Consider the following 15,837-nt stretch of genomic DNA (forward strand, 5'->3'; position numbering starts at 1 on the left):
ATGGGAAGCTGGTTACAGGCCTACAGGTTTGCACCGTGACTCATCCTCTCCTCTCCTCGTTTCCAGCTATATTCTACTACGCTGGGCATGGCTATGAACATCTGGGGAGGAACTACATGGTCCCCATTGATGCTCCACAACCGTATGCCCCTGAGAACTGCATCAGCGTGCAGAGGATCCTCCAGAAGATGCAGCAGCAGCAGACGGCCCTGAACCTCATCCTGCTGGACACCTGCAGAAAATGGTAGGGTGCTCTTCCCCCTTCCTCAGTGGGACAGATTGTGGCATCTCGAGGGCTTGGGGAAACAGCTGCCAGCCTCATCCCCCCTTCAGCAATGGGCTCCTGCACAGCCACATGAGATGTTTGTCCTCTGTTGCACTGCTGAGGCCTCTGTGAAAGGTTATCCGTCTGTGTCATAAAATCAGTAAGGCTGTCAGGTCTTGCAGGGTCTCATGGGAAGCACAGTCAGTCACGTGCTAGATGCAGTTTTGTAAGCATCAGATCCTGCCTGAGACGTGCTGGAGAGAAGGGGAATGAAAAAGCCTGACAAATATAGGCTATTCAGGCAAGTCAACTGCAGTCTGCAAAGGGCTGGCTCTACTTCGGCGTAAAGCGCTAGCTGAAACTCAGCGTAGCTATAGTACAGATTGGCCTTTTATGTCTCAGCCACCTGCACTGACCCACCCGACCAGGCAGGCTGTAGCAGTGTCCCCATGTCATCTCACTGAGTTGCCCCGCATGCTCAGCCTGGGGCCATTTAGCTCATCTCTTTCTCTCGGCTGTGTTTTTGTTAACATCTCAGTAAGAAGAGCGCAACACAATGTGGAAAATATCTTAAGCCATGCCACTTGATTTTACTGGCCTTAAAGGCTTCTGAAGTCGTCGTGTGAAGTGGGACCAAGGCTGCTGCTGAGGTCGGGAATCAGCTTTTTTCTTCTCATTGTAGAAAACCTATCATCCTGCCTTGGCCCGCAGATCTCCATGGTGCATCTTTTGGGCTGCAGAAAGTTACTACTTGCCCATTTCCAACAAAGGTAGTTAGGCTTAGCTAGTAGAAGCTGTGATCGTTTCATTTATTTGGGGCTCCTGAGGTGGATTTACAGGACAGGAAGGACCTGGAGGTCAAAGGCAGAAAATTCTCCCTCTTCCTTCTGCGGTTCCTGCACTGAGCAATGGAAAGACAGTAAAGATTTTGATGGCGCTGTCCCAAAAGAACCGCTAGCCCCTAGAAAGACATTAGATCTTTGACATCTTTTAGCTGCAGAGGTGGGAACACTTGCTTTGAATTGCTGGCAAGCTGGTTGCACTGGGACTTATCCTGCATTTTGCAGCTCTGAGTTGCCAACATTGATAGAGCTTGCTGTCCTGTGATACACGCCCCAAAAGCCCCATAGCGAAGCATCCCTCTCCTCCTGCTGTCTCACTGCTACTGCCAGCACACAGCGGGAGCAGAGCGCCTTGATTCCCTGCCCCGTGCTGCTGAGAGCCCTTGCTGAGGGGCACTGCTGAATCATCAGCGCAGCTCCTGCCAAATCTGAGGGCGGAGGTCAGGCCAGGAACTCACCCAAATGTCAAATGCTCCACCTGGAAAGAGCAGGGCAGTACTGCACTGGGATTTCTAACACAAACAGCGATAATCCATGAAGTGGCTTTAGAGCTGATACCTCCGTCCTTGGTGTTGCTGGCTGTTTATGTGCTCCGTGAATTCTTCCGGCGCTTTGGGAAAAGGATGCGATGTGAGATCTGCTGTGATGTTTAAGCGTGGCTATGTGGCTGTTTTTCTCTCTTCCTCCCCCAATCTCACACTTCTTTTCTACCCTTTCCCACAGCAAGTGCAGCACTTAGTGCAGAAGGTGTTATCCCTGGGCTCACAGGGGTTTGCTGCAGAAGCTCTCTGCTGGGCTTGTTTTTCTTAAGAAGTCACTGCTTCAGCTCAGCAAAGCATCTGGATTTCATAAATGGATGTGTTTATATCAATCAGTAAAACAGGGCTCACAGGGCCTCCTTTCCCAACGCCCTTTTGGTTAAACTGATGTTGTGAATTGCAGATAGCTGTTGTCTTTTGGTGGCTTGCCCAGCTGTCCGTGAAGCAGGAGGAGCTATGTGTGTGCTAAGAGGGATCTCACGCGGAGTATCTCTTCGCCCCATATGTCGGCATCAGAAATGCCAAGGCGATGAGAAATGCATATTCCTTTGCCAAGTGGTGGCAGATGTTCAGCTTCAGCACAGGACGAACCAGGAACAAGGAGCCTATGTGTAACCTAGTACATTTATGTGTTCGTTTTGGGTGGATGCGATTGCCTCTTCCAGGAATTCCCTGATTTATGAAGGTTTCTAGAGTGTGCTGCTTAGGACAGGAGGAGGACACTGTCTTCTGTCTGGGGTGCAGATCAGAACTGGGTTGTATGAGAAGTGCTGTGTGAATGAGCCTCTACTGGGGCCTGAGGCAGGAGGGAGCGCTGCCACCTTCTCTGATGTCAGACATCTTCCTGTGTTTAGTCATGGTTTGGAAAAACTTTGTCTTCTCATGGGGCAGGGAACCATGGCCAGAACTTCTGCTGCATGCACCAGCTGCATCTGGAGCTGTGGATGCCTGCTGATGCCATCACAAAAGATTTGCATCAGCTTTTGTCTGTGCAGCCTCGGGTGGATGTCCCCAGCATGTGGACAACAGGCTTATTTTGGGATGTGATGTCTCATTTCTTCTTCAACCTGGCATCCCAGATTTCTATATTCATTTAGGAGCACCTGGGAGACAGATAAATCTCTCCATTCAGTGTTCATATTTAGAAGTGTATCTCCTTTTCAACATTTTCTCTTTTGATCATCTTTAGAAAACTTATACAACCCAGATGAATAGTGCCATTGAACATCTTCTACAGGCTGTGCTACCAGTAGTAGGTAACTCACTGGCTGCTGGCAATACAATGATCCCTTCTGCTCGCCTTAGCGTGCCAGCTTCAGCCCCAGCAAGCTATGCTGGAATTGAATAACACCAAATAATGCCATCTCTGTGCCTGGCTTTTATCCCTGTGCGATTGGGAACAGCTCCAAATCACTGGTGTAGACCTCCTACCTCAGAAGCAACCAGTGCTTGTGCTCTCCAATATGTCTTGATTTGGGCGAGCTCCTAGGTAAGGCTTGCCAAGGGTGCTACCAGGACATCTATTTTGGTGGAAACCAGGACTATCACTTCAGATATAACTGATTTTGAAAATAACAGGCCTGTGCTCACCCTGGTGTCAGAACCAATACTGGGCTTCCAGCTGTACTGATCCCATCTCTCAGTGAGACCTGGCCATGTATTAGCTTTGGTTTCTTGGGGCAGAAGGTATGTGTGTGGGCTGGAAGAGAGCTGTGGAGCACCCCAGAACCCTGAGGCAGGCAGTCAAGCCATAGCCACAAGCTGTGCTTCGGTGCGCACCTCCAAGTCCTTCAGAGACAGCAGTCCCTTGCGCCATGGTAAGCCCACGCATTCTCTGCAGTGTGCTGCTGCTTGAATTTGTGAAAAACTAGCCTCAGAAGGGAGGAGGCATGGTTGCACCCACAGCTCTGGGCTCACTTGCAGGATAGAGAGCAGTTACCAGTGTAGATAGGTCAGAGGTGGCCCTATCTGCTCGTTTTCCCATGGTTTGGGTTCTTAGGACTCCTAGCTTTAGTTTCAGTTGCTGCCCAAGTAACATGAGTATATTTGACATGGGTGTTAATATTATTGCCAACCACAGGAGGTGGATTTTGTGGAGCACACTGGCTCTCCCCTCCAGGCACACACTGTTGCTCTCAATACTGACTGGTACTTTCATCTCCTCTTACAGGTACAACTTAGAGTGTGCCCTCTCCCAGGTACAGCCGCTGGAGCCCTGGGGCAATATTGTGTATGGCTACGCCACGTAAGTGTATTTTGCTGTGCCCACACTGTGACACAGGCTCAAATACTGGCAGGAGCTGGCACTGTCCCAGCTATTTTCATACCTTCATGCCTGGGGGCTTTGGAGGCTTGAGACTGCATTTCTCATGTTTTCTCTGGCTCTTACCCTTATCTCTAGCATTTCCCGTTTGAACACTTCTTCTCTTCCTCCTGACATTGCTAGTGGTAGCCTGTTTATCAGTTACAGGTTACCTGTGAAGCTCCTGTCATCTGTCCTTCTAGACCTGAGCCTGATTCCCAAGGCATGTGTGCCACGAGCAGGTCACCAGAAGCCTCCCGAGATGAAGATGAGCATTGCTTACTGTTCTGGTGCTAGCCTTAGAGGCTGCTCAGCTGCTGTCACCCAGCTGGGCTGACAAAAGAAGTTGTGCTCTTTTCTCCTGTCCCCTTTCACTACTTTTTCCCATCCCATGCCCTTCTCATCCTCTCTGGGGCTAACGTCAAGCACTTGGCAGTATTGCTTGAGGAGCTAACTTAGACTCAGCCAACAAACCCTGATTCACCCCCAGGACTTCCTCCCCATTGCAGAAGAGTAAAGATGAATCATTACCCTTGCAGGAGTGAAGATGCGGAAGCCTATGAGTTGCAGGATGGGGAGTTCAGCTCTGGGATCTTCATGAAATATTTGAAGAAACATATTTTGCAGGAGAAGAAGGTTACACACATGCTGGAGGATGTGTTAGAAGGTAAAGGAGTGCTTTTAACCCGAGTTAGAAACCATTCATTTCAGCAGCAGGGATGAGAAGAGAGATCAGCAGAAGCCAAGTCCCAGCAAGGGGGACAGGGAGGATGAACACCCACACCCCCCCTGCCCCCAAAATCAAGTTGTGGGCCATGCCCCATGGAAGGTTTTAGTAACCTGGCAGTGGGACCAGGATGCTAATGTAGTGTCTGAAAGGCAGGGTGGCAAGTAAGGAACCTGGAGTGACCCTTGTGCCTCTAAATTGTCTCCTCCAGACATCGGCCGGGATCCCTTGGTCACTGGGAAGCAGGTGATGGAGATCAAACACACTCTGAAGGAAGCCCGCTCCCTGACAGACCCCATCCGTCCCTTGGGAGCAGCCGTGGAGCGCTGGGGTTGTGGCCACGGTGAGCTGTGCAGGGATGGAGGGAGCAGGGGGGGTCGCTGTGCCCCTCAGAGGCGCCTCTCTGCAGGGAGGCAGCAGTGGGATCACTGGAGGAACTGAATGCTGACCCCACTCTGCTTCCCCATGCAGAGCCACCGAGAGAAACAGTGACGTTCCCCTGTGGGGCGCGGGCGGAGCTCCGCTTCCAACACCTTTTCTCCAATGTGATGTCTGTCTGCGCCAAGCTGCAGGACCCCCCGGCCCATGTCGCTGATGCCCACCTCATGCTCCGCCAGCCCACCGTGAGTCTTGAATGGGGAGATGCTGGTCCCGTTCCCCTTGATTCCCACTGGGGCAGGAGAGGGAAAGGGGGTTATGGTGAGCCCGACGAGTCCCAGGGGCTGGAAAAGGCTGAACCCATGTGAAATAGGATCCCCTCCACTGTTACTGCTGACACCACCTCCCTGCAAGAGCTTTGTGCTCTTTAAATGCTCCTTCCACACGTCAGTGGCTGGCAGACTGCCTGCCTTGCTCCTAATGCATTGTGAAAAGGATTTAGTGCCAGTTTCAATGCCTTTAACCAGTTACTCCTCAGACTGATTTCTGGCCTGCCTGATTAAATTATTGCATTTAATCTGATTGAGATGAAGAGCCTGTCTGTTTTCTGTGTTTGGAAGCAGGTCTGGCTTTCTGAATGATCCCGCCTTAACCCACTGTGCTAAAAGATCTCAACGCAATGATATATTCTCATGGACTTGCTCCCTGTTGAGCTATACCAGCTTCCTCATACCCCTTCTCACACCTTTTCTAACAGACCATGCTCACAGCGTGGTCTTTTCCAGTGGCCTCCACGCTATTGCTAAGGATTTAATTCTCTTGCTGATCCTTTTTGCTAACAATCTTCCTCATTTTTCTGTAGTCCCTTTGCTGAAGCGTAGCATGACTGTGGTGGATCTTTTGGCCCTTGCTGCTCATGGAGGGATGCTGCCCCTAAGTACGTTGTGGTCACTGATGCGGAGCAGTGCGTCCAGCGGGAGGTTTGGAGCCTGATCCTGCCCCTTACAAAACCAGATCATCGTTTCCCCTTGTGAACTCCCAAAACACACCTGAAAATTTTCTGTATGGGTGCGTGTATCCATGCCACAGCAGCACTTGTGGGAAAAGGGAGACCCATCTGCTTGCTCCTGTGTCCCAGACTAGTGCAAGAGGGATTAGGGAGACAAAAAAGGGACCCAGGAACGCTGGAGTGGTAGGATCCTGTGTCCCCGTCCTGCTCCATGGCGGTGCTAGCCTACACTGACCTCCAGTGGTGTCTGCTGACATGGCAGCACATCCTCACACGGTTGCAGTTCATCGGGCACCCTAGCCATCCACAGTGAGGCCACCCACACTCACCCTTGGGACGAACCCAGAGATTCAGGGGTGTCTGTAGGAGGGCACCGGGCACCTTTGGGGATCTGGGCACTCTGGCTGCATCCTTGCTTGCCAGGGACACTGAGAGGAGCCAGAGGACTGTGAGCCACACTGCTGAGATGCAGGAGCTGGAGGCTGAAGGCAGGCAAACGCAGGCGTGATGTGAGGTGTATGTTTTAAGCCCTGGGAAATGAGTCCAGGGAGCCGTTTGGCTGAGGAAATGGCAGTTTTTATAACATTTGCCATATTCTGACTATCAAAGCGACTTCAGCAGAGAGCCTGGGCTTGATGTAGGGCTTGTCAGAGATAATTATGATGGGCTTTTCCAACATTGTTTCATTTTCTTTAATTGTCCAGTGGTAGTGTTCTTTCCTGTCCCTTGTCTTGCATTTTCACTGTCCTCAGAGAGAGAAGCTATTTTAGGACATAGTTGGAAATGAGTGATGCTGAGAGCTAAGGCATTCCATTTTTTTTTCCTCTGTACTGTTTAAATGCCTACTTTTTTAAACTTTTGTGTTGAATCTCCATATTTTCAAGTCAAGTCACTTGATCTGGAGCTGTTTGACCTAATGGTCTCCCCATTCACCTTCTCCCCATATTACTTAGAGTACCTGAATCTCTGGGCACACCAAAACTCTGGCCTCGCCAATTCCGGGACATCATCCTCATTAAATAATACATTCCATCATGGGGAAACATTTGTCTGTAATTATGAATGGAATATAAATATTAATTCAGAAAATCCTTTTCTCCATTTCCTGACTCCTACCCAGCCAGAAATGATAAAGGAGACTAATGGAAGGAAATACTTGCCTGTGTGCATTGTAATTAGATTGTGGAAGTCATTGGCACAGGAGGCTACAGAGGCTGGGAATTTAGCAGAGTGCATATACTTGTGGATAACAAGTTGCTGTCGGCAGAGAAGCTCTGAGTCTCGTATGTCAAGGCTTTAATTGATCCCTTGAGACTAGGTCACTCCTTGCCCAGATGAATGTCTTGAAGGTCACCAGGCTCAAGAGCTATTTTCTGTGAGACACAGTCCTGGAGAGATGAGAGGTCCAGCAGAGCTGGTGGGTTTTTTTTGTTGCTGGTTTTTTTTTTTTTTTCCCCTCCTGTAAGCTCAGGAATCCCAATGAGCAGGCAAAGGCAGCAGGAAGCCTGCATGGATGTGCGAGGGGCTCCTAACTGAGCTCAGACATGACAAGCAGGAATGCGAGAGGTAGAAGGAAGGGCAGATGGCACAGGAGGACTGTAGAGACATGGATTCAGGGATGGGGTTAGGAAAGCCAAAGCCTGTCTGGAATTGAATCTGGTGGCAGCAAGAAGGGCTTCTACATCAGCAAAAGAAGGCAAGTAAAATACAGGCCCCTGCTAAATGGGGCACAGACCCTGGTGACACAGGACATGGTAAAGGACAAGGTACTCTGTACCTTCTTTGCCTCAGTCTTTACTGTTCAGAGCGGCCTTCAGGACTCCCAGACACCAGAGGGGAACTCTGGGGCAAGGAGAACTTTCCCCTGGTGGAGGAGAATCAGATCATGGAGCACTTAAAGAAACTAGGACATAAACCATGCCACGAGTGCTAAAGGATTTGCCAGATGTCACTGCGAGGCCACTGTCAGCTCATGGTGGTCAATGGAAGTTCCTGAGGCTTGGAAGAAAGCCAGCATCCCTCCTGTCTTTTAGAAGGGCAAGAGTAAAGATCTGGGAAGGTGATGGAGCAAATAATCCTGGAAGCCATTTCCAAACACAGTAAGGACAAGGTATACAACTGGAATCAGCCAGTGTGGACTACGGTGTGGACTACCAAGGGGAAGCCATGCCTGATAACCTGATAGCCTTTGTCGAAAGGCTTTTAACAGTCTCTCACATAACTTCCTCATAGACGTGCTGAGATAACGCTGATGAGATAACAGACTAGATAAGTGGACGGTGAAGTAGATTGAAAACAGACTCAATTGCCAGGTTCAAGAGGTTGTGAGTGCCCAGCCCAGCCCAGCCCAGGGACATGCTGTGGACACCCAGCTGGGAAGCAGCCTGGTGGAGAAGGCCCTGGGGATCCAAGGTGAGCAGGAGCCAGCAGGAGGAGGGAGGGGATCCTGCCCCTCTGCTCAGAACTGGGGAGGCCACGCCAGGAGCACTGGGTCCGGTGCCGGGCTCCTCACCAGAAGAGAGCAACAGGCGTACTTCAGGGAGTCCAAGGAAGGACACGGGGAAGCTGATGCCTGGAGCATCTCCGCTGTGAGGAGAGGCTGAGAGAGCTGGGGCTGCTCGGCCTGGAGAAGGGGAGGCTCAGGGGGCGCTCACCAACGTCTGTAACCACCCACGGGCAGGGTGCGGAGAGGTTGGAGCCAGGCGCTTGTCAGCGGTGCCAGTGCCAGGAGCAGAGGCACTGGGCACAAGCTGGAGCATGGGGGGCTCCACTTAAACTTCACAGAAAACCTTTCTACTCTCATACTCTCAGGGTGATTGAATATGTTTCTTCTGGAAAACCAGGGCTGTGGCATTACTTTCTGTTTTCATTAATGACATCAGTGATGTGCCATAGCATGAGCTTATTTAATGTGCAGATCCCGTAACATGGGGAGCACTGCAATGTGCTAAAAAAACAGGGTTGGATTTTAGAAAGATTTGGATAAGCTGGAGATGCAATCTGACAGCAAGGCTGTTACTTGGCAGGTGCAAGGTCCTGTGCATAGGCAGAAGCAAGCATGAGAATAAGCATGGGATGGGAAATGACTCAGTTGCTCTGGTCAGTCCACAATGATTGGTGCAACCAAAGCAGGGCAGAAAACTCTGCCAAGAGCTCCCAGGTTTGTGTCCTCTCTGGCTCTCCTCAGTGTTGCTGAGGCTGGAGCACTGGGTCCTCGTTTGGGTCCATTTGCTCCCCCGGTCTGTGCCAGAGAGAAACAGCACGTCTGATCTGGATGTTCAACGCTAAGGAATGGCTTTGTCCCGTTCAGGGAGGCTGCGTGGTTCTCTCCATCCCAGATTCCTGGTGCTGCTTGGCTTTTCACGCACCAAGTTTTAACTTGCATTGGAGTATTGTATTCCTGCTAGTCACATCTGCAATATTTGCTTTTTTCTTAGGTTGAAAAAAAGGGTAGCCCCGCTGCAAGGGGCTTGAAAATGCAGAACAATAGATGTTCAGGAGAAGAGTCCCGTGCATTAGAACAGATCTGAGCATCCCTGTCCTGCTAGTGTGAACCAAATTGCGATGTTAATCGCCAAGGATTCACGGTGTCCACAAAGGCTGGTAATGCAATTGCAAAAGTAGGCACTTAGAAGTCATCTGATCCACAGCACATCCGTGGCTGCAAGGAGAAAGAAGGGAACATGGCCCAACCCCAGCTCCAACAGGCTGATGGATCCCAGAGGAGGCACTCTGGGACAGAGGTTGTGGATGTGGGGATGCGCTGGGGAAGGCAGGGCTGCAGAAGCCAAAAACCGCTTGTGGAAACAACAAAGAGGCAGCTGTGGAGAAGGCTGGAGGAGAATGACACATCAGAGACCACGTATGGGGAGGAGAGGAGACTAGTGGTGGGTGACTGAGGAGGAATTCTGGCCATGAACTGGATTATTTTTCTCTTAGTTATTGGGATGTTGTAGATATTACGAAGTCTAGCAAGGTTCAAAGATAACTTTGGCACCTTCGTAACAGTCCAGAGATGCTACTGAAAGCACAGGCACAACCTTTAACTCGAAAAGTTGGTGATTTTCCCATGGCAGGAGGCTGGCAGGGTAGGCTTGCCCAAGGCAGGGCTGACTGCATGCTTGCCCTGTCCTTCCATTGCAGTGCAATGTCAGCAGCATCAGGTGAGGTGAAGCTGGCTGGGTGTGGTAGGAGCACTCTGCTCCTTTTTGCGGTCCTCCTGCTGAAGCCCTGCATTGGTGGCTTCCAGGCTGATCTGCTTTGTCCCTCTGTTTGGTCTCCAGGTTTAGCTTAACCCGGCTGCTGAGCGCAGCACAGCAGTGGCTGAGTTGAGGGAGCTCGGAGCAGATACCTGATGGGATGAGCCAAAGAAGGAGAGGGCAGGAGAGGGCAGTGTTCATTTGCAGAAGGTGCTCTGCATTGCAGTCTCTCTTCTGTTTCAGACTCGGTTCATGCTGGCTGAAGGAACCATGATGAGGCTCCCTGAGCAGGAGAGCTGTTCCATCCCCCTATGAGCTGTGTCCTCCCTTTGTTGGCACAGCCATCCCCCTTTTTGCAACTCCATTTGCTGCGCTGATCTCTCCTAAACACCCTCCAGTTTCTCTTTATCTTTCCAGTAATGAGTAGCCAAGTGCAGAGATGGGATTTGGCTTTGCTTTGTCCAGAGATAAATGCTGTTTCTTCAGCCTGCCTCTGGTCGACCTGCTGGATCAGCAACAGACAGATGATGGACTGTTTACTCCTGTTCTGCCAGCCTTGCAGGCAAAGGTGACTCTGATGCCCGTAGATCCCAGCCAGCATTTGGGATCCAGCGTTTTTGCTTCCACCCCCAGTATTCTGGCCAGAAACAAATTGCTTTGGCCTTTTGCAGGCAGCGGTTCAGGGGAGGCTCCAAGAGACGATGGTTTCTGAAGAGGATCTCATAGAGAGGGAGCTGTTCTAGAAAAGTTTGAGTAATTAGGCAAGAATTGACAGTTCTGTAGATGGCAGAGGCTAGCTCAGCACCCAGCACAGTTCAGAGCTTCCTCCAGATCTGCCATCAGAAAACTCCTTCCTCCCTCCTCGACACACCCCTTACACTACAGGTGGTTGTGATATGGGCTGTTGCTGCTATCTATACTGCTGGAAATCCCATTACACCACAAATTTCCTGTTGCTGCCCTCTGGGGATGTTTGGCTAGGTTTTCCCATTGATATACACAAGGCAAGTGTGTAAAATCTCTGTATTTCTGCTGTTTGCACTCTGTAGTACTTCCATTAGGGTACGCAGCATTGCCACTAGCCCAGGTGGCAAGGGCACAGGCCAGCCCCGGTCCCTGCTGTGTAGAGAAGCAGCATGTCTGATGGGCAGTTGTTCCTCCAGGCCTAAGCTGACACTGAAATTTCCTTACATTTCCTTTGTCTTTCTGACCCAGGAGGTGGATGATGTGGCCAACCTGGAGGAGAGCCGCCCGGACCAAGTGGAATCTCTGCTCGCATCTGTTTGCAAGCAGGAGGAGCAGGACTGCATCTTCCAGCTCTGTGGACTACAGAAAATTCAGGTAGAGGGCTGGCATGTGCAAATCTCTGCTGTTCCCTTTCCCCCTCACACAACTGGTACTCCCCATCCCCACTGGCTGTGCCCCTCTGACCGTGCATCTCTTGGCTCCATGCAGAAAGTGGCCGGCATCTGGGCTGAGACCCTCCTGTGTTGCAGTGTAATGCCCATATTGATGTTAGAGGAGCTTGTTGGTCTCTAGGCCACAAAAGCTGACTTCTTTCTCTTGGTTTATCCTGTCCTTCTGTGCTGTCTGGCCAGGGAGGCTGTTCCTTGCCTGTAGCAACCTCGCAGAGGTCAGGACTAGCCCAAATGTTTTGGATGAAGGATATCTCACTAAGCGTTGTGCTTGCCTGAGAGATGGGCACATAGGCTGGCCAGGAGCTCGAGCAGCAGGAGAGTTTATCCCCTGCTGTCAGTGATACTACCAAACCTGAGCCAAACTGTGCCTCTCTGGCACACTTCAAAAGACTCTCAAACTATTTAAAGACCATGAGAAGGCAGAATTGCTAGTTGCCTGCCTTGTCTCTTCCAACAGATTCTGTCTTTGCAAATAGCAGCATGCACCTGGTTTCTCCCTTATTTTTTTCTCCCTCTACCACCCAGCCAGTGGATCTTGCCAGGTGCTTATCTGCTCTGCTCCATGCAGGCTCACCCTGAACATTGCTCTTGAGCTGCTGTGTGGATCTGCCTGTAGCGAGCTCCGTTTGCTGAGTACAGTACGTGCCTCGGCATATGGCAGCTCTTTCAGCCCTTGATTGTTCCTGGAGCTCTTTTCTTGAACCCTTCCCAAGCTGTTAAATGCAGACATGAGAGCTGGACCCTGTGTTGCCTGCCAGGCACACAGGAAAAATCTCCTTGCTGCATGATACATTTCCCTGCTTTGTACAGCCAGGCATCTCAGGCACAGCCCCACGCTAGGGTTTCACGTTCAGGGATTTGGCTGCCATGAAACTGCTATTTTCTGTTTTTTTTTCACCCTATTTTATAGAGATCTAAAGTAGTGCTAGACTGCAAATGGATCCCTGCAGAGCATTGCTGTTTTAAACTCTCATTTTTCACTCTGTGATGTGTGTTTTATATAAATGATTCATATCCCTGCCCTTGCATGCCTCCCTCTGTGTGCGCAGTGCCGTACTGTGGCCAGGACGGACATCATGACCAGGACAGACGTCATGGCCTTCCTTGTGTGGGTGCAGTTTGCCTGGGCGCAGTCCCTGTCCCCTCCTGCTCCCCTGCACCAGCGCCCTGGGGTGATGCTGTCCTGCACTGATGAGGTCTTAAGTGAGGTGGCCTGATCTCAGGAGAAGTCCTGAAATCCAGAAACCGTGGCTCAGGCCCTCGAATGCCACAAGTGTATGTAACAGCTCATCTTCTGTGGCAGCAGCATTGCTCCAGCACACCACAGCATGGGGCTGTGAGCCTGCAGAACAGCCAGCAGAGTCCGTCAGGATTTTTGACTGAGCAAAAAAGCTCTGTTTCAAGTCTTGGTCTCTGATTCACCTTGTGTCCTTTGCTCTCCCCTTCTAGGTGGATGTGGTCCTGCAGTTGGATTTGCATTACACCCAGCTGAGCACAAAGAAAAGGACTTGTGAAAGCCTTCAGAAAATCCTCCCAAAATCTCTGCTGGGGCAGTTTTTCAGCCAGAGGAACTATGCCCAGCCAAAGTACCAGAACACTCCCGCCTGGGCAGACCCGAAGGGGCAGCAGGCATCCTTGAGGACAGGTGCTGGCCACAGCTTGCCCAGCAGCAACCCCTCCAACTCCAGCAGCGAGCCGGAGGAGAATGACGAGAGCAGCCTGAGCGAGCTCTGCTCGGCACTGCTGCGGGCTGGCCCCGGGCAGGACCATCCGTGACCCTGCAGGCTGGCGTGCGCAGCTGAGGGGTGGCTGCCTTGTAGAGGCAGCAGTTATTCAAGTGCTGAACGCGGCAGAATTTATCTGCTTCCCAGCCTCAGCGATCACCCTGTCCAAATGAGGCCAAGGCTGCTTTTTTGGAAAGGCTTCTCCCATCTGGTCCTGAAGCCTGCTGGAAACGACCCCTGTCCCACACGAGGCTGTAGGCATCACCAAGGAGTCACCGTCACATCTGGCGGAGGACCCGGCCACCCGACAAGTCATAACATTGCCAGGCAGAACCCAACCATGCTCACAGTCAAGGGCACGGGATGGTGTTTTCTGCGAATCAGAGTTCGCGAAGCAAGTGCCTGAAAGCAAGCGTTGCAGCATTAATTGTGTTGAGAAACCCACAAACACTACAGTCCTGCACTACAGCAGAGACACCATCTCAAAGCCCACAACTGCTGTTACTGCTTGTGCCAAGGACACAAGGAATGACCAAGGGACCCAGATAAAACTGTGTGAATGTGTAAGCTTTCCCCTGGGGTTTCCCACTGGGGGTTTCCTTCCTTGCAAGTCCTGCTTGTGTCCAAGCAGGTTTTAAATTATGTGTTTATATATTTCTACAGAATGTATTTATACTTGAGGCAAGAAAAGTGCTTGCTAGGAAAAGGAGGCTCAGATGTCCTGTCGGGTGCATGTTTACAGTGGAGGCTGGTTTTCCATCAGTAGTAGCCCCTGGGCAGGTACATTTCTGCATGCCCCTTGTAGCATGTTACAGTGGGGCATAAAAGGGTGTTAAATTCTGCGTGGTCCTGAGTTCCTCTCAGATACAGAATCTCTACATGTGGGAGATGGAAAAGACCAGGATGGAGAAGGAAGAACCTCAAAAATAGCTATTACTGCAACTGGTTTTTTGTTGTTTGTTTGTTTTGTTTTGTAAGTGCCTGTCTCAGTGCGCATGCACTGTGGGCAGCCTGAAGCACTACTTTCTGTGGAGAACCAGCCGTCCAGGGAGGAACACAGGTGAGGAGGCCCAGCCTGAGTGGTTGCAGTCTCCTCCCTGCCTGCTTCTCTAATTTTTCTTTAATAAGGGCCTGGGAGGACAATCAAAAAGCACATGGAGGCCAGTGACCCCACTGAGGCGTGGCTTCTCCATCCCTGGAGACAGTCCCCTCCGGACTGGAGAAGGTGCTGCTGAACTGATGGAAGTTGGCCTTGCTTGGAGCAGGGAGCTCTACCAGAGAGCTCCAGACAACCCTTCTGGTAATTGTGAACCTGTGGCAGAAGGAATTTGGAGCTCAAAGACTTCTTGAGAAGTCAAGGATGGTGGGGTGAGATGGGGAGAGTGCCTGAGCTCTCTCTGCTGTCTTGTTCTAAAAGAGGGGTGGGGAGAACATTTTCTGAGTTTTGGTTCTTCCTCAGCAGTGAAGATAACAGCATATCAGTGTACAGTGGGGACTGCCTATTGCAGCATGGAAAAATATGAAATGCTTCTTCCAGATAAACCATCCTACAAATGCTGGAAGCCTGTCCAAAGAGAACAGAGGAGGCTTTTATTCTCCTCACAGTGAGTAGAGCCAAGGGAAAGAAGAGAGGCCCCATCTGGCTGAAGTCTAGAAAGTCTTCTAGGAAAAAAAAGTAAAGCTCAAAAAAAATAAATAAATTACAGGATGAAGTTTAAATAAGATGGACTGATAGAGAAAGTAAACCAGAAAATAATAAACTAACTGAGGGGAGAACCAAAGATTAAATCAACACCAGCAGAAATTTAAGACAGGTCAGTGGGAATTGCTATGGAGCCATTTAGGAGGAGTATGGTACTCAGAAGGAGGGATTATACACACCCTTCTATACTGGTGGGGCAAAGCGTGTCTCTGGCTCGTGTAATTATGGCAGATGTCATCTCATGTGAATGTAAATCTCATTCAAAGCAAGGCTGTTTATTTTTTCTAAATAAAACACTTGGTGTTTTTGAATGCATAGTTTCGTGTGGCTCTAAGTTAATGGTCTTTGTTTTTCCCTCTAAGTGCCAGGGTGTGATGTGTGATTTAATCTTGCCCTAATGCTTTTTATGCTTTGAACTGTGTCTTCTAGGATTTTATGCATGAGGACTGCTTCCTTTAGGTAACTGTGTACTGAAGTGTGGATTTAGCAAGTGGATCAAATGCCATTAGATAGGATAAAATAATGTCAGATGAAATGCAGAGATAATGTCAGCATTCGTCGTGAATTATCCACCTCCTTTGTAAAGGGTGGCCCTCAGGTGGCAGAGCCAGGCTTAGCAGGCCTCCTGTCCTGGTGCCAACTCTAGGACGGGGACTTGTCTCTCTCAGCAACTCTCCTGCTGATTCCAGGAGACCCTGCAGCCAAGCCCAGCCCTACCACCATGTTTCCACG

At 50.4% G+C, this 15,837-nt stretch overlaps 1 protein-coding gene across 5 annotated transcripts in view; it reads left to right on the forward strand.

Annotated features, from left to right (window-relative positions):
* Window positions 1–15,420, forward strand: part of LOC106047451 (mucosa-associated lymphoid tissue lymphoma translocation protein 1-like) — a 28,251-nt gene extending 12,831 nt beyond the window's left edge. For all 5 annotated transcript variants that reach the window (XM_048081428.2, XM_067003920.1, XM_067003919.1 and 2 more), the window contains 7 exons: window positions 67–244; window positions 3,817–3,891; window positions 4,488–4,615; window positions 4,887–5,018; window positions 5,147–5,298; window positions 11,477–11,602; window positions 13,129–15,420. In XM_048081428.2, the coding sequence (XP_047937385.1) occupies window positions 67–244; window positions 3,817–3,891; window positions 4,488–4,615; window positions 4,887–5,018; window positions 5,147–5,298; window positions 11,477–11,602; window positions 13,129–13,455 (1,118 nt within the window). In that variant the 3' untranslated portion in view covers window positions 13,456–15,420. The remainder of the gene's footprint in view (window positions 1–66; window positions 245–3,816; window positions 3,892–4,487; window positions 4,616–4,886; window positions 5,019–5,146; window positions 5,299–11,476; window positions 11,603–13,128) is intronic.
* Window positions 15,421–15,837: the final 417 nt, after the last annotated feature.

The sequence above is a fragment of the Anser cygnoides genome, chromosome 11 (assembly GCF_040182565.1).
Source record: "Anser cygnoides isolate HZ-2024a breed goose chromosome 11, Taihu_goose_T2T_genome, whole genome shotgun sequence".
NCBI lineage: Eukaryota > Metazoa > Chordata > Aves > Anseriformes > Anatidae > Anser > Anser cygnoides.